This window comes from Elephas maximus, chromosome 20, assembly GCF_024166365.1.
Source record: "Elephas maximus indicus isolate mEleMax1 chromosome 20, mEleMax1 primary haplotype, whole genome shotgun sequence".
Taxonomy (NCBI): Eukaryota; Metazoa; Chordata; class Mammalia; order Proboscidea; family Elephantidae; genus Elephas; species Elephas maximus.
In genome coordinates, this window is record NC_064838.1 from 37,489,319 (window position 1) to 37,513,986 (window position 24,668).

Consider the following 24,668-nt stretch of genomic DNA (forward strand, 5'->3'; position numbering starts at 1 on the left):
TTTGGTGAAGTCTTTGGATGAGTATAAGTGTTTGACTTTTAGAAGCTCCCAGTTATCTAGTTTCTCTTCTGCATCGTTAGTAATGTTTTGTATACTGTTTATGCCATGTATTAGGGCTCCTAGCATTGTCCCTATTTTTTCTTCCATCATCTTTATCGTTTTAGATTTTATGTTTAGGTCTTTGATCCATTTCAAGTTAGTTTTTGTGCATGGTGTGAGGTGAGGGTCTTGTTTCATTTTTTTGCAGATGGATATCCAGTTATGCCAACACCATTTGTTAAAAAGACTGTCTTTTCCCCATTTAACTGACTTTGGGCCTGTGTGAAATATCAGCTGCTCATATGTGAATGGATTTATATCTGGATTCTCAATTCTGTTCCATTGTAAAACTTTTTGTTTTTTTAATTTACCTTTTCATAGAAAACAGCAGCATAGTCTATCCTTTAAGGAAAATTACAATGTTTCCTTTGAGGAAAGCAGGTGCAAAGAATAGAAAACGCTTTAGTATCTTCCAAAAACAAGTATCCAAGTACAAAGATTAACATATATACAAACTGTGTTTGTGAGAGGAAGGTGTGGCAGTCTGCTTCCGTAGAGATTTGTAGCCTCGGAAAGGTTGCTATGAGTTTGAATCAACTGCACAGCAGTGGGGTGGGTATTAACTGTATTATTGTATTTCAGTCAAAACTCTCTATGTTTAGTAGAGAGATTTCTTTTCAGGCACAACCCAAAACCCAGTGCTATCGAGGGAACGCCATCAAATTTACTCACATGCACACAAAATTCTGTCACCCTTGAACAGTAGTTCTAAAATATTTGTGTTGTTAGATTCCCTAAGTTGATCTAAATTCACTGTTCAGTCTCCCTTGGTGACTTTCCATAGGTACCTACCTTGTGACTTCTCATGACTCTAAGTCATTCTCATTCTTCTTCTCATTCCAATCTTTTCTTTTTCTTTATTCCGTTTCCACTCCTTGCCACCAATCCAAAGGTTCTCTATCTTTCAGGGTTCATCTCAAAATTCTTTTCTTCCCTGAATCCTTTCCAGGTTCCTTCCATCCCCATTCCCAAGTGGAATCTAGTTTAAATCCTTTCTCTGTCACTTTCTAGGTATGTGACCTTGAGCAAGTAACATCAGTTTGCTGAGACTCAGTTTCCTCATCTGTATAATGATAATAAACTACTTCACAAGGTTGTGAAGATTAAAGATAAAGACTGAAAGTCTGTGGCCAGTACTATATTTGGCTTGACACAAAAAGTACTTGAATAAGTGGGTAATTTTGTTTGTTCTCTTGAGCTTGTACTTGTCTTAAGGAGCTCTGGTGGTGCAATGGTTTAGCACCCAGCTGCTAACCAAAAAGTCAGTGGTTAGAACCCACTAGTGGCTCCACAGGAGAAAAGACCTGGCAGTTTGCTCCAGTCAAGGTTACAGCTTAGGAAGGCCCATGGGACAATTCTACTCTGTCATACCAGGTTGCTATGAGTCGGAATCAACTCAACACCACACAACAACAGCAACGTACTTGTCTTATTCTTCTTTACTGACAGGAGGAAGGTGGTTTGAGAATTGAGGCTCAGTCTTACTCATCTTTGTATTTCTGGTTATATGTTACTTAAATACATTGTGCTTGGTCTATAATAGTCCATTATCGAATTATGACATTGGCCTCATTCTTTTCCAAACATGTTTCCTTTCTGCAAAATGGAGCTGACTGTCAAGCTCACAGAGCTTACATAAAGTCTAAATAAGATTTTATATTTTAAAACACTTGGAACAGCACCTGGCAGAGTAGGTGCTCAATAAATGTTAAGTCTGAATCTTAAAAACAGTTTCTGTTTTTCCAGTCTACTTGCTTTCATTAACGTTGTTTTAAGATATAGTCTATAAGTCAGAATGTAGCATCCTAGATTGGAACAGATTTTACAGTGCTGTGTTTAATAAAGACAGGTCAAGAAGCAAACTTTTAGATTGCCCCAATCTACTATTAACTTACTGATTAACCTTAGTGGGAAATAGACAAAAAAAAATCAGCTCTTCTACCTATTGTTTAATTGTCATCAAAATTCATTTTGTTATGCACAGATTTCACAGTTATAGTTTATCCTCTATCAACCCTCTAATTACTATCATGAATAGAATGTGTCTATTCCTAAGTGAACTTTAAAATTTTATACTTGGTTTTGAAGATTTCATATTCTACTTGTATACCGCTTCTTCCTGAAACATATACATAACTCCTTTTAACACAAGAGCAGTAGCGGCATTACTTTATGACTGCTCTTTTATTATTTTATTAATCAAGCGTCATGCATCGGATTTAAATTTTTGGTTATAAGAATTCATAATATTATAATTTTGAGAGCCTACTATTCTGTTCCAGGCACTAATTTTTTTATTCTTGTTAGTTGCCGTGGAGTTGATTCTGACTCATGGTGACCCCATGTGTGTCAGAGTGGAACTGCCCCCATAGGGTTTTCAAGGCTGTGACTTCAGAAGCAGACCACCAGGCCTTACTTCCAAGGTGCTGCTGGGTGGTTTGAACTGCCAACCTTTAGGTTTGTAGTCCAGTGCTTAACCATTTGCGCTTCCCAGGGTCTTCTGATTTGTTTAAATCACCTTTAATTCTTACAACTACTCTTTCAGAGGAGAAAACAGAACCTTAAAGAGGTAAAGTGACGTGCCCAAAGTAAAAACACAGTTTCAGAGCTTGAATGCAAACCCAGATGTGTTTCACTGTTTATACCGTATTGACTAAAGACAAATAGGCAAAACTTTACAACCAAAACCATTAACGAGGTTCCATATTGAAGCTATATTCAGTAGTTGCTATTATTTTCTGGTGTTGCTTTGAATAACCTCCCAGTGTTGTTGTGAGCTTCAAATGAAATAAAACACTGCATAGCTCTAAGGTACTTTTTTAAATTAGAGTATTATTACCTCAAAGTGGAAATTTTCACATAGTGATTTTATTGCTTTCTCAAGAACAAGGAATTATGTCAGTAGGAAAGAATATTTTAGTACCAGAAGAACCCCAGAAAGTTAAGATGACTCATGAAGAATCTGTAAATGATGCAGAAGGACGTTGGTCAGCAAAGTGAATTCCCGAATTGATATTCAAGCATTACAAAATTCTAATTCACTAAGTCGATACTGAGTACTTTGTAAGAAGCACTGTACTTGAACTGTGAGATACACTAGAGCATTTTCATAGGTAATTCATTCACATCAAGTGAATCTTTTCATGGATTGACTGCTCTTATAGCATCCTCGCATGTTTGTTGGCACTAAGGATAACTGACCTGAACAATATTTGAGCATTTCATTCTATGGCATTCATGAGATAGAGCACAGATTAGAACTTTGGGCTGGAAATCAAGAATCTTGATTTCTAGTGCAAACTCTGCTAGTAACCCTCTGGGTAATACCTTGGGCAGATTCATCTCTCTGGAACTCCTTTTCCATGTATGAAAAATTAGGAGTTTGAATGTGTTAATCTCCCTGATATTGTGAGTCTGTGATTTCAATCGTCTATATATTTTCTTTAGTACAATCACAGGACTGAGAAATTGCTTATCTTATATAGACTGAACCAGCGTATAGCTCTGTGGCTGTAAGCTTGCTGTAGGATCTCTGTGGATTCCTAATATGGCTCACCAGTGGTAGGATATGTTACCTAATTGTAGAAAATTAATTAATAAAATCTGAAAATTGAAGGAGATACATGTTTTAGAGGTTAAGGGTTTCCCACAACATAAATATGGGTCAGTTGATAACATCACCCATGATGTTTTATTATGCTAGAAACCAAATCACTGGAGAATGTCAGGTATTACATGCAAAGACAAGTTAACATATTTTAGGTAGGACTTCTTTGGTTCAAATGTACAATAATTTGAAAAGTGTTTAGTTGGTCCTTAGAAAGTAGCTAAACACATTAGGCTCTGTTTCAGGTATTAGAGGCAAGTTAACTTTTGAAGGAAAAAAAAATCTTTCAGTTTCATTTTGAGACTTTTAATTTACTTTTGGGCATTGTTTTTTCAGATAAAATTGTTTTTCAAACTACCCCTAATTAGCAGTCAGGTATGAAAAGGAAATAATAACTCAAGATTAGAACATGAGTAAAAATGTAATTACAGAATTTCCATTAAACTCAAATAAAATAATTATAAGCATACTATTGAGTATCTGAACATTAGAACCCTAAAGGACCTTAAGGATGATTCAGTTTGCAGAAGGGCCTGCCCTCTCATTCTGTAGATGAGAAATGTTGACAAATGTGTTTGTGGTTGAGTCCAGATCACAACCAAATACACAGGCTTTCTGGCTCCGTCAGTGTTCCTTTCCATAGACCACAGTGCTTCAGGGTCCAGGACACCTTTCTAAATATCAAATATACATCTACTGAAGCCATTGGCTTTAAGTTAACATCATTTCATTGAGTTATTTTTTTTTTTAATCAAAATGGTAAAACTGTTCAAAGTATTAATCTTGTAGGGAAAATGTTACTTTTTAGAAATCTGAAACAGAAATACAGTTTGCAATTAAAGCAGAATGGATTTTGCTGTCTTAAAAAATGACATGGATCTCTTCAACAGTAGCCTTCCTTTGCCTCTTTCTATGGGAATGCCTGGCTTGCTGTGTGATGATGCTGGAATTTACATCCAAGATACAGGATTATTTCTTCTTCTAAAGGCATGTGTCCCATTGGCACATTATCCCTCCCATGTTGTCTCCCCTGTGACTATGAGGAAACCCCGAACTGATGCAACCACCACCAGAAGGTAAGGTGCCAAGCCAGCTTTAGTTGTACTAGAAGAAGGCAGCTGTTCTTTTGAGTAGGGGGAGAAGTAAGCTTAGCAGTCATTCTGGTTGTTAGCAGTTACCTGGCCTCCTTTGGAGCACCATAGGGAAATTTAAGTCTTGTTAGAACAAGAAGAAAATTGATGCTGTTATCAGTCCGTTAGGTCTCTAACCTCCTCCTTGAATGATACATATGAGAGAAAAATGTGACTAGCAGCTGTTCTTTTATCATCCTCCTCATCAACGAAAACAATAAACAGGGATTTTATGCCACCTAGGACACTGTACTAGGCTCTAGGGAGACAAGGAGTTCCTAATATTTTAGGAGCTAGCATTAGTGTAGGAGCCCTGGTGGTGCACTCATTAAGTACTTGGCTGCAAACCAGAAGGTCAGTAGTTCAAACCCTCAAGCCACTCCATGAGAGAAATTTGTGGCAGTTGGCTTCCTTAAAGATTTACGGTCTGGGAAACCATATGGGGCAGTTCTCTACTCTGTCCTGTAGAACTGCTGTGAGTCAATCGACTTGACAGCAGTGGGGCAACGTTAGTGTTAGTAGCACGTACACCGTTAAATGAGGCAACTTTTTTAATTGGACTACAGCAAAAGACAAAAATACTGTACATGCTATTGTATACCAATGCTAACATAGCTTAGTTTACATAAAAGAAAAATAAAGCAACTTTTAACATTCAAGTTTAATCTAAAGAATAAAATCTAAATTTTATCAATAGCCAAAAAAGCAAGGCTTTGTTTGACTGGTTTTTAAGAATAACACAACACAAAAAAAATACTTAATGTTTTATTTCATGTGAATTTTTGATGTAAACTCTCTCAAATACTAATGCTTAAAAAATTTATACAGATATAATACTGTAATTTTGTCAACTTCAAATTTATAAGCTTTCTCTTAGTTTTTGTTATTGAATCATTCACAGCTGTTATTAGTCTAGTTGTCTTCTCCTGTTGTTAGGTGCTGTCAAATCGGTTCTGACCCTATGTACAACAGAACTAAACACTACCCAGTCCTGCGCCATCCTCACAATCATTGCTATGTTGGAGCCCGTTGTTGCAGCCACTGCATCAGTCTATCTCATTGAGGGTCTTCCTCTTTTTTGCTGACCCTCTACTTTCCCAAGCATGATGTCCTCGTCCAGGGACTGGTCCCTCCTGATAACATGTCCAAAGTACATGAAGACGAAGTCTCACCATCCTTACATCTAAGGAGTATTCTGGCTGTACTTCTTCCAAGACAGATTTGTTCATTCTTCTGGCAGTGAATGGTATATTCAACATGCTTTGCCAACACCATAATTCAAATGCATCAGTTCTTCTTTTCCTTATTCATTGTCCAGCTTTCGTATGCATATGAGGTGATTGAAAATACTGTGGCTTGGATTAGTTGCATCTTAGTCCTCAAGATGACATCTCTGCTTTGTAATAATTTAAAGAGGTCTTTTGCAGCAGATTTTCCCAATGCAATCAGTCTTGCAATTTTCCCAATGCAATAAGTCAATGCAATAAGATTTCTTGACCGCTGCTTCCATGGGTGTTGATTGTGGATCCAAGTAAAATGAAATTCTTGACAGCTTCAGTCTTTTCTCTGTCGATCATGATGTTGCTTATTGGTCTGGTTGTGAGGATTTTTGTTTTCTTTATGTTGAGGCATAATTCATACTGAAAGTTATATGTAGTCTTTGATCTTCATCAGTAAATACTTCAAATCCTCTTCACTTGCAGCAAGCAACGTTGTGTCATCTGCATATCGTAGGTTGTTAATGAGCCTTCTTCCAATCCTGATACTTCATTCTTTTCATATAGTCCAGCTTCTGGGATTATTTATTCAGCGTACAGATTAAACAAGCATGGTGAAAGGATACAAGCCAGATACACACCTTTTCTGCTTTTAAACCACACAGTATCCCATTTTTCTGTTCAAACAACCGACTCTTGGTCTATCTACAGGTTTCTCATGGGCACAGTTAAGTGTTCGAAATGTTATCCATAACTTGTTATGATCCCCAGTTGAATTCCCTTGCATAGCCAAGATCCACCTGACAAAAGCAATGATATCCTTCATCCCATGTCCTCTTCTGAATCTGGCTTGGATTTCTGGCAGTTCCCTATCAATGTGCTGCTGCAACTGTTTTTGAATTACCTTCAGCAAGATTTTGCTTGTGAATACTAATGATATTGTTCGATAATTTCTGCACTCTGTTGGATCATCTTTCTTTGGAATGGGTATAAATATGGATCTCTTTCAGTCGATCGGCCAGGTAGTTGTATTCCAAATTTCTTGACATAGACAAGTGAGTGCTTCCAGCATTGCCTCTGTTTGTTGAAACATTTCACTTGGTATTCCATCAGTTCCTGGAGCTTTGTTTTTCACCAATGCCCTCAGTGCAGCTTAGACTTCTTCCTTCATTATCATCAGTTCTTGGTCATAAGCTACCTCCTGGAATGGTTGAACGTTGGCCAAGTCTTTTTGGTACAGTAATTCTGTGTATTCCTTCCATCTTCTTTTGATGCTTCCTGCGTCATTCAATATTTTGCCCATAGAGTCCTTCAGTGTTACAACTTGAGGTTGGAACTATTTCTACAGTTCTTTCAGCTTGAGAATGCTGAGTGTGTTCTTTCCTTTTGGTTTTGTAACTCCAAGTCTTTGTATGTTTCATTCTAATACTTTGTCTTCTCTAGCTGCCCTTTGAAATCTGTTCAGCTCTTTTGCTTCATCATTTCTTCCATTCTCTACATTTAAGAGCAAGTTTCAGAGTCTCTTCTGACATCCATTTGGTCTTTTTGTTCTTTCCTCTCTTAATGACCTTTCACTTTCTTCATGTATGATGTCCTTGATGTCATCTCCACAACTTGTCTGGTCTTTGGTCGTTAGTGTTCGGTGCATCAAATGTATTCTTGAGATGGTCTCTAAATTCAGGTTCGACATATTCAAGGTCATATATTGGCTCTTGTCGACTTGTTTTAATTTCTTCAGCTTCCACTTGAACTTGCATATGAACAATTGATGGTCTGTTCTGCAGTCAGCCCTTCAGCTTGTTCTGACTGGTGGTATTCAGCTTTTCCGTCATCTCTTTCCACAGTTGTAGTGAATTTGATTCCTGTGTATTCCATCCAGTGAGGTCCACGTGTATAGTCACTGTTTATGTTGTTGAAAAAAGGTATTTGCAATGAAGAAGTCATTGGTCTTGCAAAAATTCTATCATATGCTCTCCAGCATCGTCTCTATCACCAAGGCCATATTTTCCAACTACTGACCCTCCTTCTTTGTTTCCAGCTTTCACATTCCAATCATCAGTAATTATCAATGCATCTTGATTGCATGTTTGATCAATTTCAGACTGCAGAAATTGGTAAAAATCTTCAATGTCTTCATTTTTGGCATTAGTCGGTGTGTGAATTTGAATAATAGTCATATTAACTGGTCTTCCTTGTAGGCATATGGATATTATCCTGTCACTGATAGCATTGTCCTTAGACTAGATCTTGAAATGTCCTTTTTGACAGTGAATGCGACATCATATCTCTTCAATTTGTCATTCTTGGCATAGTAGACCATAGAATTTGCCAATTCAAATTGGCCAATTCCAGTCCATTTCAGCTCACTATCAATCTTTACACATTCCATTTCATTTTTGATGACTTCCAATCTTCGTAGATTCATACTTTGTACATTCTATATTCTGATTATTAATAGATGTTTGCAGCTGTTTCTTCCCATCTTGACTTGTGCCACATCAGCAAATGAAGGTCTCAAGAGCTTAACTCCATCCATGTCATTATGGTCAACTCTATTTTGAGGAGGCAGCTCTTCCCCAGTTGTAAATTGAGTCCCTTCTAACCTTAAGGGCTTGTTTTCCAGTACTATATCAGTGTTCTCCTGCTATCTATAAGGTTTTCATTGGCCAGTTTTTTCAGAAGTAGATCACCAAGTCTTTCTTCCCAGTGCATCTTAGTCTGGAAGTTTGGCTGAAACCTGTCCACCATGGGTGACCCTGCTGGTATTTGAAATACCGGTAGCATAGCTTCCAGCATCACAGCAACACTACAAGCCACCACAGTACAACAAACTGACAGATGAGTGGTGGTGTCTTCTAAATATACTAAAATTGGGGGATTTTTGTGTGTGTGTGAGTAGTATTTAGATACTTTTGGCCAAAGTTAGGTTTCATAAAGTAATGCTAAATAAAGTAAGACTAAACATCGAAGAGTAGGCTTCTCAAATATTAAACTCTCAGTTTTCCACTGTCATAAACCAGGATAAAAGTTAAATAAGCTTTTCATCCTCCTCATTATATAGTCATTCCTAATTCCTCCACAACCACACCCATAGCCCTTATGTCTCCAAAAGTCCAAGGAAAGATGACTTTCTTCTGAACTTCTGTCATCACACAAAGCCTTACATCCTTCAACAGAAGGAGTTGAGTTAGCTTTTACACATGGTGCATAAGAAACATGGTCTTTTACCACTCTTTCTCACTCTTTTTTCTCACTCTATAAAGTTATCAAAGACTATCCCTATAAGAGGGGAAACTGGTGGTTTAGGGGTAAAATTCTCACTTTCCATGCAGGAGACCCGGGTTCAATTCCTGGCCAATAGAACTCATATACAGCCACCACCTACCTATCAGCGAAAGCTTGCGTGTTGGTTGTAATGCTGAACAGGTTTCAGCAGAGCTTCCAGAGTAAGAGGACCCCAACTGATCATGGGCATGGTGCAGGACTGGACAGTGTTTTGTTCAGTTGTGCGGAAGGTTGCCATGAGTCAGGGCCAACTCGAAAGCAGCTTACAACAACAGTATCCTCCTTGGGTGTTCTCCAAAAAGTAGATAGCAATAAAAGTACCCTTGAGATGCAAAGTGCTAATAATTAATTGGTTTACCAATTGCCCTAGGCAAGGTCTAAAGCTCCAATACCTTAATTCCAGTGTAATTCACTGGCATGCTCTTTTATGTATCTTATTATAATATCCTTCAGATTTTAATATTATAAATAGGACCCTAGGGAATTTTAAGGTCTTAGAGATACTCACATGCATGCCAAAACCCTTACAAATTTTCTGGTAATCACATACTGTGCATTGGTAATGAAGCCATTATTTAAGCAAATATATTATTTCTGATATCTGTGCATGGTAATTGACCCTCAAAGTTAAATAAAAGATCATTGTTTTAGGTATATTTGGATAATTTTTATGAATATAGTTAAGTGTGAACCCACTAAGGATAGGTACCTTGGTTTATTAATGTATTAATCTCCTATACTTAGAATAATACTGACATTTAGTAGGCATTTGATGAGTATTTGATGAATGGGTGGATGAATGAATGTAAAATAAAATATAATAAGCCCTTTCAGTATCTGAGGACAAAAGAAATGCATGATTAGAATACAAATGAGAATGGCTTCATTTATTTGGCTCAGTTTATTTTGGTCCATTTTTATGTCCATGTGAGTTAGTTGTTTCTTAAATAACCTATGACAAAATATTATAATTACTTTTAATATGAAATCTGATTAAAGAGTCCACATGATATAGGCATTTTGTTGGTAACTTAGGGTGCTTCATAAATTGCTTGATTTGTATATGTTGTCAAGAGTTGACCAACATTTATTGAGCCTGCTATGTGACAGGCTCTATGTTGACCAAACTTATAATTTTGTTTGTTGGCTACTTTTTAACTCTATAAGATGGAGAACACATTTATCTTGTTCATCATTGTGTCCTTAGCACCCAGCTTAATTCCTGCCACATATTATATTGCCAATAAATATTTGTCGTAAATGAATGAAATGTAGTGAATAAGGTAGACTTCTGCTTTTAAGTAACATAGTCTAGGGGGAGAAGGGATGACAGAATGTGATAAGTTTTATAAAAGTAGGTGCTATTAGATTCAGATGCTATAGAATAATTAACTGCTGAAAATAATTGTATGTTTGCATGGCTAAAGCACAGTGTGAGAGCCATTAAAGGCTTAGAAGGCCTAGCTATACAGTAGATAGGCAACTTGAATGGTGTCTGAGAAAAATGAGAATAGAAGTAGCAGTAGGTGAAGAGTACAGAAATTAGTCCCTTTGAGGATAGTTAGAAAGATTGGGTCTGTGTAGTTCCCAAATATAAGAGACTACTGTAGAACTTGAGAACCAGGTAATACTATTGGCTTCAGAAACAAAACTAAGAATATCCCCCAAATAGTTAACATGGTAGAAACTAGCTACATTATAGTTGAGGGAAGGTAGAAAAACAGGAGGAAGAAGGGTATTGAGAGCCACCCCCAATAACCCATAAATATTGAAAAATGATCAATTATTTACTGATATTGCTTTGAAGGGTTAACATATTTCCCCCCTAACTCATACCATACTCCATCCCAATGGTGCCTGATTTATTAAGAGATGTGATTTAGACACTTCGAAGAGTAGAAAGTTGATGAAGGACAATAGAATCCTGGCCTGGGAATTGGAGGTCCTAACGACTGAGACTGTAATTGCAACTCTGTCACCACTGGGCTATTCAGCCTAGAGAATGTACTTGTCATTGTGGGGCCTAGTTTTCTCATCTTATTAATAAAGTGTTGGACTCTAAATAGTTCCTCCCACTCTAAAATAGTATCATCCTGCCAATTTTATCATTTTATAATCTAGCATGATCTTAATAACGTTAAAAAAAAAGTATAATCTTAATAACATTTTAATAAAACATACCTTTTCAAAAAGTTAAAGAGACTCTGGAATCTAAGAGCAAGAATGAGATGATTGTAGGGATTTGAGTGAGATACTGCCCCTTGATAGGAAATAAGGCTGTTTGTCCTCTAGACCCAAACATATCTTGGGACATTGAATAGGAGTATCTATAGGCAGAATGGGGCTTATATTCTTTTCTATTTTATTAAAAAGAAGGAAAGTGCTGTGACTTTAATGATTTATTTTGCTCTATCATAAATTGAACCAAAAATCTGAGATTCAATCATATCCTTAAATATTATGTCATTGTGTCTGGATTACTTTGTAACATAATTAAGTTTCCCAGGATTAAGAGAGAAGGAGCAACCCCTTTATTGAGAATTCAAATTGAATATAGACCTAGTTCTATAATTACTTCAGTCATTTGGACTGTCAAGAAACTTACTTTAACTTGAATTACCTTAATAAAAACCTGTTAATAAAAGGTGTTTTTTTTTATTCTCTTGCTTTAAATAGCCATATAATTGCCCAACCTTCTACTTTGTTCTGTGCCGTTCAGATCTAGTAAGTGTTTTCCCACCAAACTATTGCTCCGTAATTGGCAGGGAAACTTTTACTAGTCCCCTTGAAGGATAACTGGTTATTCAGTGTCCGTTGGCTAGATTATATACATATATTCACTTGGGGAATATCAGGATATATGCAGCTGAGAGAATTATTGCCATCTATACTGCCCTATGTGGGGGCAACTTTTTAAATCCACAAGTCACTGCAATTCTATTAGGCCACTTAATGTGACAAGAGGTGGCTTGCTCCCACATTAGGAGTTTGGCAGAGCTAGCGCTTCTCCTTGCCAAAAAGGGCAAAGGCCTTGAGCAAGAAGCCAGCTTTTTCCTGGTTACAAAACTGACCACAATTCCTCGCCAGTCCATCAGTGTAACTCTATTTTTTCCTGGTAATGCATTCTTCACAGAGAGAACTCTGCATTTTTCATTATAACATGGCATTTATCATTTAAACTTCAACCCATGTTTAAACATCAACTAATGCAACATTGTTACATTTGTTATTGATGGATACACTTGATCGAGTTTTGAAAAAGCAAACCCTGATATATACAATCAAAACCATATCAGGCCCTACCCAAAGCAACCTATAGATACAATGCAATCCCAGTCCAAATTCCAACAACATTCTTTACTGAAATGGAAAAACATATCACCAACTTTATAAGAAAAGGAAAGAGATCCCAAATAGCCAAAGCAATATTGAAGAAGAATAACAAAGTAGGAGGCCTGACACTCACGACCTCAAAACATACTATACAGCCACAGCAACCAAAACCGCCTGGAACTGGATCAATGACAGCAACATAAATCAATGGGACAGAATTGAGAACCCAGAAATAAATTCATCCATCTGTGGGCAGCTGATTTTTGACATGGGGTCAAAGTCCATTGAATGGGATGGAAGTAGTCTCTTTAACAAATGGTTGCTGGCAAAACTAGATATTCATTTGCAGAAAAATGAAACAAGATCCATACTTCACACCATATCAAAAAAAAAAAAAAAAAAAAAAAAACCTCAAAATAAATCAAAGACCTAAATGTTAAAGCCAAAACTATAAAGTTCCTGAAAGAAAACTTGGGGACAAAATTATGAGACCTAACTTTTTTCAGTAACGGATTACCAAACACAACTACAAATGCATGAGCAACAGACGACAAGTTAGATAACTAGAACCTCCTAAAAATTAAATGCTTATGCTCATCAAAAAACTATTAAAAGAGTAAAAAGAGAACCTACAGATTGGGAAAAAAAACTTTGGGAATGATATATCTGATAAGGGTCAAATCTCTAAAATATATGGAAAACTTCAGCAACTCAACATCAGAAAGACTAATAGCTTAATTTAAAAATAGGCAAGGGACATGAACAAACACTTCACCAAATAGGACATTCACGTGGCCAACAAACACATGAAAAGTTGTGATCATTAGCCATTAGAGAGATGTGAATCAAAACTACAATGATATATACCCTCTCACCCCTGCAAAAATGGCACTGATCAAAAAATAGAAAACAACAAATGCTGGTGAGGTTGAGGGGAGATTGGAACCTTGCTCCACTGCTAGTGAGATTGTAAATTGGCTCAACCTCTATGGAAAACGGTATGGTGCTTCCTCAAAAATCTAGAAATAGAAATACACTATGATCCAGCAATCCCATTCTAGGCGTATATGCTAAAGAACTAAAACTACTGACACAAACAGACATACACGCTCATGGTCCGTGCAGCACTGTTCACAATAGCAAAAAGATGGAACCAACCTAACTGCTCATCAGCCGATGAATGGGTCAACAAACTGTGGTACATACACACAATGGAATACTATACTGCCATAAAGAATAATGACAAGTTCTCAAAATACATTATAACATGGATGACTCTGGAGGACATTATGCTGAGTGAATTAAACCAATCACAAAAGGGCAAATACTGTATCATCTCACTATTATAAAAAGAAAAGAATAGTTACACATACAGTAAGCAACATTCTTTGGTGGTTACCAGGGATGGGAGGGAAAAAGAGGGAGAATCACTTTCTAGATAGTTGATGCTTGTTAGTTTTGGTGATGGGTAAGGTAATACTGAATAAGGATGAAGTCAGCACAACTTGACCAAGGTAAATGATCACACAAAGAAATACACAAGAATAAGGGGTGATTTTGGTAAAAAGCCACAACATATAAAATTTTGCAACAACAGTAGTAACAACCAAAAAAATATGTGCATGGTTACATGTAGATGTGTGTACTTATATATGTATAGGTAAAAACAAAAAACACACCTCTAACCAGAAGGCTGGAGGTTCAAGTTCACCCAGAGATACCTTGGAAGAAAGGCCTAGTGTTCTAAGTCTGAAAGGCCATCCTTTGAGAACTCTGTGGAGCACAGTTCTACTCTGACACGCATGGGGTTAAGTTAGAATCTACTTAACAGCAACTGGTAAAAGTAGTAGAATAAATATCTTAAAAAAAAACCAAAGAAACCCACTGCCGTTGAGTCGATTCCAACTCACAGCGACCCTATAGGACAGAGTAGAGCTGCCCCTTTGAGCTTCCAAGGAGGACCTGGCGGATTCAAACTGCCAACCTCTTGGTTAAAAACTGTAGCGCCTAACCACTACACCACCAGGGTTTCCATAATAAATATCTTAGGATTATAATATGTTGATAACAAATTTAAAATGAGTGCATATTCGAATTCAAAAGTTTACTTCAGATAACGTGGCTACAGATTCAACCAGGAATGGACAGCTAGAAAAAAACTTCGTCCAAATGAATTTCTCTGGTATTTCATAACCCAGGGATTTAAAGTCTTCCATTTTAGGAAGCTCTTGAACAATCTCCTTGCTCTGATAATTCTAAATACTGTACAGTTCACACCTCTCACAAGACTCTGAACATGTGGGTTACTGACGAGACAGTGTGGCAATATTTTTCTTGTAATGTACCAAGTCTTGCCAAAGCAGTGAGCAGCATTATGACACCACGTTTTGTCACAGCTGGCTCCCTAACAGGATGGTGCCAGCCAATTCAGGCCTGGTCCTTTCTGTGTTTATTCCCACTTCTCCCAAATATTTGGAAACTGGTGTCTTGATTCACTGGTGTATTCATGTTTTATTACTGCAAGTCTTTTTCGTTTACCGGATTGATTCTTTGCGAGGAATAGACAAAGTATCATTGTGAATCACAGCGAATCTCTTTTCCATGCTGGTATGGGTGAAACTCTGGGAGATTCTCTCATTGACCCTGAGAGCTGTTGCTTCAGTGATACACTGTCTGCAAGCACTTCACAAGGTAAAGTCTGTTCTAGAAAGGGCTATTTGGGATATTTTTGGCATTAAGTAAGGGTAAAATTGCTCGTCTAGGTTCAGACTACAGAAAAGTTGTTTTTCAAAGTATATTTATTCTAATACTATCGTGTCTATATTTCAGTACTTTAATGCTTAGTTTTCTGCCCCAATGTTCACTTATAAAGAATATTCAAAACCTTTGGGAGGGGGGAACCTAATAAAATTATTTCTGTGCATGGTTCTTACTTCCTGAATTGTAGGCATTAAAGGCGCATGTATATCCTAAACCAGTCTTATTTGTTTTTATTTCCTGAGTTTGTATACATTTCCCAAAAATACTTAAGGAATTTTTGGAATTTTTGAAGAGTCACTTTCCCCCCATTAGTCTTTTATGCTAGATATTTCTCACAGGGCTTTCTATCCCTCTTCCAGCACTTTTATTCCTCTTAAACCTCTCTGAGTACTTTTCTGTTCTACTTTGAAATCTAGGTATTTGTGTGTACATTTATCTCGCTGAAGAATTGTAAGCACCCGGAGTGTAGGGACCAAGCTATATTCTTTCTTGTGTTTCTTAGGATACCTAGCATAGTGCCTACTCTGTTTTAAAAGCATAGATTGTGGGGACCTTGAAGAACATCCGTTCTAAGAACCTCATTTCACACTTGAAGTAAATGAGTTTCCTAAAAGGTTAAATGCTTATTGTGTGCTAAATAAGATATTACTTCTGCGAGGATATGAAAGATTCAAACAGCGACTTCATTTTTCAGCATTTCTTTCTTAGCCATTGCCAAGTTTAAGTTCTTCATTTCTACAGCTCCTTCTACTGGAGTTTCTTAGGACAGCTTCTTATGTTTTGTATTGTTTCATATTTATTTCTTTGTTTCTATTTGTTTTATTTTTTTTCTCTTCTCATAGGCCTCATGTAAAAATAGATTGTGTTAACTAGTGTGAGTCATGTTTTACACTATAAATGCTAAGGCATTAATGTTAAGTCACCTAATTGTTTAAATGGACGCTTCTATTTTAAGCTTTTGATCTTTATGAAAGCCTAGAACTTTAACATATTAATCACAAATTTTAAAAGCATCATTTTTTTTAATTAAGAAAAAATATTTCCTGAAATACTGTTTCAGTTTATTATAATCCTTTGACTCAATGTATATTTCTATCTTGCTGATTTCTATCTTTCTGAGCCTCTTATATAGGACTTTATTTTCATGATGCTGTGTAAAATGATGGTATTCTATTTTTTTTGCAAGCCATAAAAATTATTGCTACCTTTCTTCAGTTATTGATTTAGCCTGCATTAGGGCAAAATGTCCTAGCTATTCCATGAAATAATAGTACTTGAATCAAAATGTGATAGTTTTCTCTGTTTGAAAAGAATATCTCTAGAGTGTAATGCAACAAACCTTTTAGGTTCTCTGGAGGCAAGTACAATAGAAGTCCTGTATATTGTAAGGACGGTTATGTGATTCAAATTGGTTTTCTTTCTGTGCTAATCTCTTACTTTTAGTGCCTTGAATTTTCCCTGTTTAATCTCCTCCAAAAGAAGAACCCAGTACTTTTCTTCTTTAAAAAAAGCTATTGTGATAAAATATATATTATAACCAAAAAATGGCTGTTATAATCATTTTAAGTGTGCAATTCAGTGACATTAATTACATTCACCATGTTGTGCGTGGTCATCACTATCTATTTCCAAAAGTTTTTCATCACCCCAAAAAGAAATTCAGTATCCCTTAAGCAATGACTTCCCATTCTCCCCTCCTTCCAACCCCAATAGCCACTGATCTACTTTTGTGTCTGTGCATTTGCCTGTTATTTTGCCAAATACGTGCCTTATATCTTATATAAGTAGACTCACACTTCTCCTTTTGTGTCTAACTTATTTCATTCAGCATAACGTTTTCAGGGTTCATCCATGTCATAGTGTATGTCTGAACTTCGTTTCTCTTATAGCCGAGTAACATTGCATTGTATGTGCGTACCACATTCGGTTTATCCATTCCTCTGCTGATGGTCACTTGGGTGGTTTCCACCTTTCGGCGATCATGAATAGTGCTGTAATGAACCTTCTTGTACAAGTATCTGTTTGAGTCCCTGCTTTCAAGACTTTTAGGTATATATCTAGGAGTGAAATTGCTGGGCCATAGTACTTTTCTTTTATTAGCAATTACAACACATTTTGTACCAGTAATTTAGTCTCATATTATCTTACATGGTTTGTGATTACATCTTATTCGTGTTGTTTTCTGTTAAAATATAAGTTCCTAAAGGCCTTCTGTTGTATTTTATGGGTAACCAGTAAATATTTACTGATGGATTGACAATTTCAATTGCTACCCCCTGCCAAAACAGACAAAAAAACTTGAAAATAAATAAGGAATGTGATCATTGTTAGCTACCTGGAGCCAGCAAAGGTGAAACACGCACCCAGAACTCTGTAGAGATTAGGTATGTAGCCTAGGTGCAGCAGCGGGTTTAGGTCTCCGTCTTCCTTGTCATAGACAAAGTGGAGTTGGGGATTGTTGCAAGCAGCTAGGTATTGCTCTAGAAGAAAAAGAGGCTCTTTTATTGTGAATGATTCAGACATTCAGCTATATTGACAACATAAGTGAGATAAAAATCTCTACTAGACCACTGTGCCCAAAGAGGACTCCCTCACCTTTTACTGAGCCCCATTATTACTGTGGCCTCTATATCTTAGTCCTCTCTCAGTTTTCACCATGAGCTTCTCAAGCAACCTTAAGTAACCCCATGCTGGCTCCGAAACCATTTCCACTAGTAAAAATTGGCAAGACCGAAGGGGAAGCTTCCACAAGCTCAAGCTGAATATGCCTCTTGCTTTTGGTGCCAGACTTGGTCCTGTGTGAATTTTATAATTTGAAGTTGTTGCACCAGAGCACTGAGCGATGATGACACACTTGTCCTTTAGAGCTGATTGAGCAATGGAAATATGCCTTAGAGACATGATAAATGCTGCAATAGAGGAGCCTTCGGAATGAGAGTCTCTCCTGAGATAGGAGTGAATGAGGGATTGCGTGCCATGTTTATCGCCATGTTAAACTGAGTCTGCTTGACTCCAGGCAGCTCCATCCTGGGAAGCATTTACAGGACTGACCAAAGTTTTCACCTTTCCAGAAGTTGGAGGTGATAAGGGACATGTGTAGTATCAGGGAATAGAAGTACCTTGCCTCTCTTGGCAACAAACTTGCTTTGTAAATTTGAGCAAGCCACTTGTCTTCTCTGGCACGTGGTTCCCACGTATATGAGCAGAAGATGCAGGGTTATTGTGAGGATTAAATGAGGCGATATTTGCAAAAGCACTTTTTTAAAATTCTAAAGCCCTTTGTAGAGGTTATTGTTTAGGCCTTGTAGTATTAATCACTTGTGGATTGAATAGAAGGCCCTGATGTAATACCCTAAATTTGAAGCTTTTTAAGGAATCTGAAAAAGCAAAAACTGCAGAATTATTTATGTACTAAAATAAAAACAAACAAAAAATCCAGCTGCCATCAAGTCATTTCCTACTCATGGCGACCCCATGTGTGTCAGAGTAGAACTGTCCTCCAGAGGGTTTTCAGTGGCTGATTTTTTAAAGTAGATTGCCAGGCATTTCTTTCAAGGCATCTCTGGGTAACCAACCTTTTGGTTAGCAGCCAAGCACATAAACCTTATTTATTTAAAATAGGTGGCAGTTACTTGAGTGAGATGAGGCTTCTGCATGACCTCATGCAGTGTTTTGGTAAGGAAACAATCAAACTTAAAGAAAGCATCTTTGTGTCTGATTTTTTTAAATGGTGGAATGACTTCCAGTTTTTATTCACATTTGTGTATGAGGAGATTGAATTTCCAAAGGTTGCAATCATGCTCTGGGCCTCAGTGAGAGTGATGATCACATTTTCTTCTCGGAGACATTAGAAGACTGTCTTAGATGCTAATTTTGTGATGAAGTGGAAGTACAGACAAGATTTAGGTATTGACGCAACTCTGAATTTTGTAAGCTCACATGTAATAACAATTCAGGGGCTTTTTCTAAAATTTTACCATCGTCTACATTAATTTTCTTTTCGGTATGGCTCTGGTTTTACCACTTATTTCTAATTTAACTAATTTTTAATTTAATCTCATTCCTGATCACCAAGACTTAGTAGATATGGTACATTTCTGGACTCTGAAAGTCTCTTCACTATGTTCCCCCCAAATTCTCATTTCTCATGTACTTTTCCCCGAAATTGTGAATTAGAGGAAACACCCACTTAACCATTATGCCACCGGGGTTTCCAAAACAAATATAGTTTGTATTAAATGCTTACAAGAAAACATGGTATCAGTTTTTTTTTTTTTATCTTGTTTTCCTCTAGAATCCAAAGGAAATACAACTTGTCTTGAAAGCTACCTGAGAGCAACTCAGTGACAACTGGTTTTTTTTTTTTTTTTAAATTAGGTATATGACATGGGCCACTAAATAAAGGATATTTTTTATATTTCTGATAGAGGTTGTCATAGATTGGTATTTTTGTCTGAATTGTCACTTATAACTTTAATAACATAACCTTAGAGAGGTTCTAAAATCATCATAGCTCCTTGGAAAGTAAGTATTCTTTTTGGATCAGAGGAAATCTGAGTAAATTTCTTCATTGTACTAGATCAGCAGAAGTGATACAAAGTTTCAGTTCTTTTAGCTTCATTTGAACACCTTAAGTTAGGTGTGCTAGAGGTTTTCCAGTAAATGGCTTGTGTCCATCCATAGTGTGTATAATTGTGAATATATTCGTGATTGAGAATGAACTGGACTCAACTGAGTGCATCCCAGTTTCTCTAAATCTCCACCACATTACCTTTTTGTGATGCAGTTTTGCACCTGTAACCAATTTAGAGACACATAAATTGCACATGGAACTGATACAAACAGCCATCTAACGCCTGTAACTCCAGAATTAAGATCACGTGGCTGTTTTGAGTACACAGTGTTTTAGATCCATGTAATTTTTTATTTGAGCAAGAGATTGCCAACACAAGATTGAGGTTCTCAGAAGTGGTGAATGGCATTTATGGTTTACATTATAAAGTAGACTTAACAGTCAACTGCCAATTACCTGCATGTGAATTATCCCTCATAACCTCAAGCCAGGATTCCTGAACTGCTTTTTCGCTGGCCTAAATTGGAAACTCTCTGCCACCCAACTCAAACTGCCAGACAAATGGCCCTAAAAGCCTGTCTTTCTTATCAATCTTCTTATATTGATTGAGCGCCTGCCACGTATAAGAGACCATAATGAACATTGGGATGGCTGAACATCTTTGCTTGGCTTTCAGAACTCTTTATAATCTGACTCCACTTTATGTATTTTACCTTATTTCCCACCACACCCCAAATTGCTTGCCCGGCTCTATTCAGACTAATCTCATTGTCCCAAGAATAAACCATACTCAGTCTTGCCTCCAAGCCTGCTGTGTCCTGGAATGCCTTTCCTAATTCTTCCACCTTTTCAAATCCTTCCTATCATTCAAGATCAGGTTCAAGCAACCTCTATCCCATGCAGCATTCTCTGACTACATTACTGTTAATTGCTCTCCGTCTCTGCTACACTGAAAATATGTTCAGAATATATCTCTTCTCCTTCCTCCACTGCCACCACCCTGACCCAAGCCACTATCGCTTGCCTGGATTCTCCTGACTGGTTTTCCTGCTTCTACCCTTACCTCCCAAACCTAGCCCTAACCCATTGTACAGAGAAATCATGTTAAATATAAGTCACATCTGTCATCTGCTCAAAACCCTGCAGTGGCTCCCCTTTTCACAAAAGCCCAAATCTGCCTTCCTTCTTCCCCTCAGCCAGTCTCTCTGACCCCTTCCTCTCTCCTGTCTCTCCTTCACTCACTCTGCTCCTTGCTCTTCTTCCAACATTGAAGACACACTTGGGGTCATCATGATCCCGATAGGCTTGACAGCAACTGGTTTGTTCTGTCAGTTTAATATACCATATAATTTTTATTATGTTTATTACCTGCTTCGTCCTATTAGAAGATCACCCCATGAAGGTAGAGATCTTTGTCTGTCTTGCTGATGCACTGATATATTCTAAATGCCTAGAGGAGTGCTTGGTAAATAGTAGCGCGTATTAAACCACTAAGGAGCCCTGGTGGCACAGTGATTAGGTGCTCGGCTGCTAGCCTAAAGGTCAGTGATTCAAAATCGCCAGCTGCTCTGTAGAAGAGAGATGCCACAGTCTGCTTCCATAAAGATTACAGCCTCAGAGACCCTACGGGACAGTTCTACTTTGCCCTATAGAGTTGCTGTGAGTTGGAATTGACCACTAATTAAACCACTAATTCAACCCAAGTATTGAATTGATTCCAGCTCATGGCAACCTGGTGTATGTCAGAGTAGAACTGTGCTCCACAGGATTTTCAATGACTGACTTTTCCAAAGTTGATCACCTTTCTTACAATGCACCTATGAGTAGACTCAAACCACCAACCATTTAGTTAGTAGCAGAGCGCATTAACCATTTGCAGTACCCAGGGACTCCTGCTCCGTAATACTTGTTAAATGAAAGAATAAAATCCTATAATATTATGGTCTGTATCACACAACTTAGCCCTTAACTAGAGACTGTTATTATTTTCTTTTTTTAGATTGAAAGTCAAATTATGTAGTCACTGAGGACAAGACTCATGTTTTATTCTTATTCTTTATTCCACAAGTATCTAGAACATAATAGGTATTCAAGCTGACTTCTTCCTGTAGTTCAGCACTGGTGAGGTCAGGGACTAGAATATGGTTAGTAAGTAAAAACGAAGGTTTAGTGTACGCTAAATATTATTCTAAAAAACCAATGCTTATAACAAACCAGCAAACTACAAACCAGATACAAATCTGTTCAAACTGCCTATTATTTAGAGTTATTTGCACCATTATGTCCTGCCATTATTTTGAATATCCAGTTTGTGAATTATTCAAATCCCTGCTGTCTTTGGCAAATCCGCTCACCTTTTGATATTTCCAGCATTCATTTGAGCCTCCGAGAGACTTATTTGCTAGCACTGCTTTAAAATAAATAATTTAATTAAATAACTAATATCCAATACATAAAGCACTTAACTCAGTGCCTGGTATGTTTATAGGTGCCTAACAGGCACTGGTTCTGTCTTCTCTTCCCCCTTAAAATGGAAGTTACCGCTTTGGGATAATAAGATTTTCGTTATCTGTGCAATTATCAAAAGTTTTCTGTTACCATAATTAATTAATAAGATTTTCGTTATCTGTGCAATCAAAAGTTTTCTGTTACCATAATTAATTAAAAAAAAAATTTTTTTTTTTAGGTTGCATTTATTGCTTACTCTCATACAATCTTTTCCTTAGTGTTTTTTCAGAATATTTAGATGTTTTATGATTAGACACATATTATTAATTATAGTTCCAGAAAGAGGGAAACCAAGGTTCAGTTACTTGTTTTGGCAAAGAGCCAATGGCAAAACTAAGTAATGAAATACGAGTCCTAATCTCCTCCCAATGTTCCATACATGTGAATGCTATGGCTCCTTTTACCTCTTTTAATCAAGTCGCTTCTTTGGGAAAAAGTAACATGCTCATTATTCTTATTATTTTGCTTTGCATTAGTAATTAAATATTGCTAATATAACTGGATATTACCCTTCGATTGTTCTTACACTTTATCTAAAACCCTGCCTTTAAATTGATAGACCTATTATGTAGAATGTCTGGGCAAGTTTGTTTAGCTGATTAAAATATGAGGCTAATAAAAGCTGCAAAGTATGGGTTTGACCCAGCTATGGCCACATTTACATAGGAAAGAACTCTTACGTAGAGAATGATGCAACCGCTTCTCTTGACCACAGCTACGCGAGACACAAACAGTTGACTCAGCAGAAACCAATTTCATTTTCAAGTGTATAATCTGTTTTTGATATTGTATCCAGGTATTTAATATGTCTTAAGCAATTGCAGGTAATATAGGGGGTATGCTGGATGACAGGAATAAGTACCTTTTCCTTAGAATATCTGTCTACCAGCAGTAATCCAAATCCTAACCATCCCACTGGGACCACATAATTCAAAACCCATGTCTCCCATGAAGATGTTGCGGATTATTTTAGAACTCGCAGGTCTCTTTCTCCTTTACATTTCTGGAGCACTTATTATCTCCGTCACTAGGTTAGTCTCTCTACTTCCTTTTGCAGTTAAACACCTTCCACCTTTGTAAGCTTCTCAAGGTCAAAAACTACATTACAGTGTATTTCCTGTGAGGCCAGAAAAATGCCTTGCACATAAAAAAAAAAAAAAAAGCACATAGCATCAGGTAATTTGTTCTGTTGATTTGAACTGTTTTTGGTTTTATGTTACTGACCAAACATGTATTGTGCTTAAGACGTTGAGAAAGAGAAATGCCAAGGAAGAATAAAATGAGGAAAGGTTTTGGGAAGAGAAACACTGTAATAAAATATAATGATAACTCTTCTAAGAAGCAAGGTTTATAAAATAGACTGTGGATACAAAGATGAATTAAGTAATTAGCATGAAATTGGTAACTTGAATGGATTTAACTCACTGACTTTATTTCATTTAAATGAAGACATGGAATGTCTCAAAAGACAACTAATCCAAACATATTAACTTTCCCAACACAGGACTCCTAGTATAGGCATTAATATTGGGACTAAAGTCTCCTGTATTGTTTAAAAACGTAGTGTCCTAGCAGAAACACAAACAGAAACTTGTACACCAATGTTCATTGCAATGTTCATAGTAGCCACAAGGTAGAAACAACCTAAATGTCTGTCAACAGATAAATGAATAAATAAAATGTAAATAGAATCCTACTCTGCCATAAAGAGAAATGAAGTCTTGATACATGCCACAAAATGGATGAATCTTGAAAATGCTGTGCTGAGTGAGTCACAGAAGCACAAATACTGTATGATCCCACTTACATGAAATAAGTGAATGTATAGAGACCACTGTTTATCAGTGGTTACCAGTGATAGGAAGGAGGGGAAAGGGGGGCTCTTAGTGAAGGGGGCACTGGGTTTCTGTTAGTAGTGACAGAATAATTTGGAAATGTATAGTGATGACGCTTGTACCATGTAATGAACATACACAATGTCACTGAATTGTACACGAAAAATTGTTGAACAGGCAAATGTTTTGAGATATATATATGTTTACCACAATAAAGCAATTTAAAAAAAAATTCAGTGCCCTTCTAAAGCAGAATAGGCCTTACATGTAAGTCAGACATATCGATTCCAAAGCAAAAATGTAACTTTGAATACATACTCA

At 37.0% G+C, this 24,668-nt stretch overlaps 1 protein-coding gene across 3 annotated transcripts in view; it reads left to right on the forward strand.

Moving 5' to 3' along the window:
* Positions 1-24,668, forward strand: part of PPARG (peroxisome proliferator activated receptor gamma) — a 152,465-nt gene that overhangs the window by 58,498 nt on the left and 69,299 nt on the right. Inside the window, exon 1 of one of the 3 annotated variants that reach the window (XM_049861981.1) lies at positions 4,053-4,782. The exons of 1 other annotated variant lie outside the window; for it this stretch is intronic. In XM_049861981.1, the coding sequence (XP_049717938.1) occupies positions 4,764-4,782 (19 nt within the window). In that variant the 5' untranslated portion in view covers positions 4,053-4,763. Of the gene's footprint in view, positions 1-4,052; positions 4,783-14,765; positions 15,363-24,668 lie in introns of those variants that run through there. One more of the 3 variants, XM_049861980.1, reaches the window with a different exon arrangement.